The sequence below is a fragment of the Arabidopsis lyrata genome (genome assembly GCF_000004255.2).
Source record: "Arabidopsis lyrata subsp. lyrata unplaced genomic scaffold ARALYscaffold_1, whole genome shotgun sequence".
NCBI classification, from domain to species: domain Eukaryota; kingdom Viridiplantae; phylum Streptophyta; class Magnoliopsida; order Brassicales; family Brassicaceae; genus Arabidopsis; species Arabidopsis lyrata.
The window spans coordinates 23,552,801-23,556,498 of NW_003302555.1; the positions used below are offsets into that span (position 1 = coordinate 23,552,801).

At 43.8% G+C, this 3,698-nt stretch overlaps 1 protein-coding gene across 1 annotated transcript; it reads left to right on the plus strand.

The window, feature by feature from the left end:
* Window positions 1-310: 310 nt before the first annotated feature.
* On the plus strand, window positions 311-2,773 carry LOC110224441. The gene is made up of 5 exons (XM_021010505.1): window positions 311-539; window positions 955-1,659; window positions 1,743-1,839; window positions 1,919-2,487; window positions 2,586-2,773. The coding sequence occupies exons 1-5, from the start codon at window positions 311-313 to the stop codon at window positions 2,771-2,773; spliced, it is 1,788 nt and encodes a 595-aa protein (XP_020866164.1).
* The last annotated feature ends 925 nt before the right edge of the window (window positions 2,774-3,698 follow it).

The window sequence follows — 3,698 nt, forward strand, 5'->3', positions numbered from 1 at the left end:
GTAAATAGTAATTAATGACTCAAGATCTTTAACATTCCGGAATTATTCCATGTTTTACGCTATTACGCCGTTCTCGGATAATCAAATGATTTGATATCCCTGACAACCGTCATCACTAATTTTCTAATTTTATATTAATACCACGGGGAAAACCGTCCCACTTCCCAATATTCTCGAGGCGGTCTTTCATCATACTTTAGGGTTCTAAGAGGTAATATTACTTTTCCATTTTATCTTCTTTACCTAGAAAACCTTCATTCTTATTACAGAAGTCACTGTTTTCTTTCTGGTAAAAAATCCCTTTCGTAAAATGTCGAACCTTTCTTCCGAATTCCGCAAATACGAGGCTGACGATCTCGAAGCTCTCATGGGTGAAGGGTCCGGACCCCAGATTCAAACCGGAGATGGGTTTGATCTTCACCCCCAGAGTGAATCAACTATCGATTCTCTCAACGATCTTCGTAGATTATGTCTCATCCCTCCTGAGGTAGAGATGGTAGTCCCGGCGCCCTTCGAGTCTCCGGAGTCGGGGCAAGAAGGTTACTGCTGTGCCTATGAAATTTATTTCAAAGGGTGCGGCTTATTGCTTTCTCCTAGATGTCGCCCAACATGCTCCGGTATCTTTTGTGTACCCTCACTATTGCGGAGGAGGCGGGCTACTCATTGGGACTTTGCGAACTCTGGAGCTTTTCCAAGCTCGCGAATCCCGAACTTCTGGGTATTATGCCCTTTATCCAAACGCGGATCGGAATCTCATTGATGGCATGCCTTTAAAGGACACCGCCTGGAGGAAGTTTTGGTTCTTCTTCCGCATAAATAAATTTTCTATTCAGAGTTCTTCCGAACTCCCTCGAACTCACTGGTCATCGAATTTGGGTGGAAATTGGGACTTAACTGAATAAGCTCCCTTTGTTATTTCAAAATGCGTTTCAACATTTCTTTGTTTTCTCGCAGGTCCTCAGGTTCGACCAGTTCCATCCATCGATTTTCTCAATTTTTACAAGGCCGTCTTGGAGAGGCCAGTTAATTGGAATTCTTTTACTCTGGAAATAAGTCACAGCGCCGGGTTTTCTGTCAGAATGACACTTACTCGCCCCGTCGACCCTCCTCCTGCTGAGATTGATCTCTCGAGTCTAAATGCCCGAGACAGGAGAAAGATCAAAGAGGCAAACAAAAAGGTTAAAGATCAGATTTCTCTAGTCGGGAAAAACAAGAAAAATGCAACTTCCACCGGGGACGACAAAGTCTACCGGAAAACTCTCCTTGTTGACGATGGATCTCTTGAAGGTTCAAAGTCAATGGCGGTCGCTGTGAACAGCGCTCCCTCCCCCATCCCAGCAGCAGACAACGTGGTCGCTGCCACCGCTGAGGAAGAATTCCTTACAGGTGATTTTTCTCTCATGAAAAAGAGGAAGGCCGAGGAACTTGAACCCCTGCTCCAGGGGCGTCCCAAAAACACAAGGAAGGGCAGAAACGCTTCTTCGAATCTGCCTATTCCTGAATCTGCTGAAACTCAGGATGTAAATCCTGATTCAGGAATCGTTTTAAAAGAGCTGCTGGGTTTGGAGATGTTACCCCCTAGACTACCCCGAGGCAATACTTCTAGGGTTCGATCGTCTCTGAGCTCGGGACTTGTTGCCAGAGCTTCATCCCAATCAGGTAACCTTTAATTATCCTATTGTTACTTGAGATCAATCGACTTCTTAAGAAGCTCAATCCTCAAATAACTATCTTTATTCTAGACAAAGAGAAGATTGGGAACATGTTTAGGTGCTTCCACACCCGCTTTGGGAAGAAACTCCCATCCTTTGAGTGGTGGAAGCCTGATATCAAGAAGATGTATGTTAGCCATTCATTCCACTCCTCCCAGGTTTGACTATTTGCACCCTTCGACAACTAATTTCGAATTTTCTTCCAGTCAGCTCGTGCAAGAGACTGTTGGACTTGATGCGGCTCGCCAGGAGAAAATCGAACAACTCGAGAGATCTGGCGAGGAGACAAGGAAGATTTTAATCGAAACCAAACAGAGACTAGAGACTGCCCTTGCTAACCATAACCTCGCAAAGGGCGAGATTGAGCTTCTGAGATCAGAGCTTGACAGGGTTAAAACAGCTACTGAGGAGCTCAAACGCAAAAATGAATCTCTTTCCGAACTCAAAGATCGAGATGTTCGCAAAATATCTCACGATGCTCGGAAAGAGGTTAAAGGAGCTGGGCAAAAGTTTCTCCTTGCTGTGCAGGAATTTATTACTGCAGATAAAGCTTGGAACAAACTTAACTCCGAACGTGATGAGATGAAGAGCAATCTCGATTTGATCAAGGAGATAGAGGACGGAAAGGTCAACTTGGCTGAAGAAAAGGAAACAGTTGGCGCTGAGCTTGCTGAGACTGAAGCTAAGCTAGCTACTGCTCCTCAGCCGTATTTGAATTTGCAGCAGTTTGCTTCTGAGTTCGCCGATTCCCCTCCACCGACTGGACCAAGTATTGGTTTGTCTCTGGATGAGATGCTGTTAACTGGTTCTCCTCGCACTCATTTTAATGAGTTCGGAACTAATGTTGACAGAATCTCCTTGGGACGAGCTCAGGGTTCTCTGGTCAGAATCCTGCCACCTCCTCGGTTATGGGAGACGACCCTGAATCGAAGAGCGAACCCCCTCGGGATGTTAGCTCGCTCATTCCCGAGGTGGTTCCCACAACTCAAGACGCTGACGTTGGGGGTACTCTCGTCTTAAGCCAAGTAGGAGATGAAGGCGGTTCGCCTATGAATGAATGATGGTGATTGCATTCACCTTTTATGGGGATTGTCCCTTTAATTTAAAGACATGAAATTCGCTTCGTTGGCCATGGGGCCATTTATTTCTTTTCCAAATTTTCTGCCCAAGGGGGCTTCTATTACTGTTTTAAATAATTTGCCCAAGGGGGTTTTCGATTAAAATTTCTTTAGAAAGAAATATTTAATCTTGGTAGAAACCATCAATTTTACGTGGAGGGTTTGCAAAGTCCTCCTAATCGAAGTGGTTCGGGATTATAGGAGAGATAGGCCGATCAGACCTACTTGCCTTTTTTAAAGAAAAAACATTGGAATTTTTCCTCGGTCTCTCGGTTGCGAGGTTAGAGCTCTGCTTACAAGAACACTTTGCGATATTTCAAATGTGTTCGATTAGGAAAATCTCTAGTGAGAACTGTTTGCTTTCCCTAAGAGATAAAAAGGTGTGATACCATTTATTGATTGTCTTCGAATTTCGAGTTCGAAATTAAGTTCACCTACTAGGTGTTAAGTGATACTTGAATAACCTATATTTCGTAGGTCTTGTTTGTGCATATACACGAAAATCGAGAGGTCATAACAGTCAGATCAATAGATTGACGTTTAACTTTTTTTTTTCAATAAATACTCGAGTGAGTGCCCTTACATATTTTTTCTATATAAGGAGAGTTGGATTTTGGAAATTTTCCAATAGATATTTATAAGAAACTTTGCAGTTCTTCTTTTTGGATCTACGATGACATCTCCCCAAGGCGAACCTTCTGGTCCTAATTTACCACGACTCCCTTCAAGCGAATCTCTTTTCCCGACAGGGGATGGATTCACTCCACAAGGGGTGGCTATTCCTTGTTTTCTTTCTTCCCTGTCTAGGGAAGAACAGATCGAGTGCCATGAATTCATGGAGCAGGTTTGAACCAAGTACCAATGGTTT

Coding starts and splice junctions, on each gene's coding strand:
- LOC110224441 (XM_021010505.1), top strand. CDS start 311: ATGTCGAACCTTTCTTCCGAATTCCGCAAATACGAGGCTGACGATCTC. Junction 540..954: donor TCCGGAGTCGGGGCAAGAAG/GTTACTGCTGTG, acceptor GTTTTCTCGCAG/GTCCTCAGGTTCGACCAGTT. Junction 2,488..2,585: donor ACCGACTGGACCAAGTATTG/GTTTGTCTCTGG, acceptor GGACGAGCTCAG/GGTTCTCTGGTCAGAATCCT.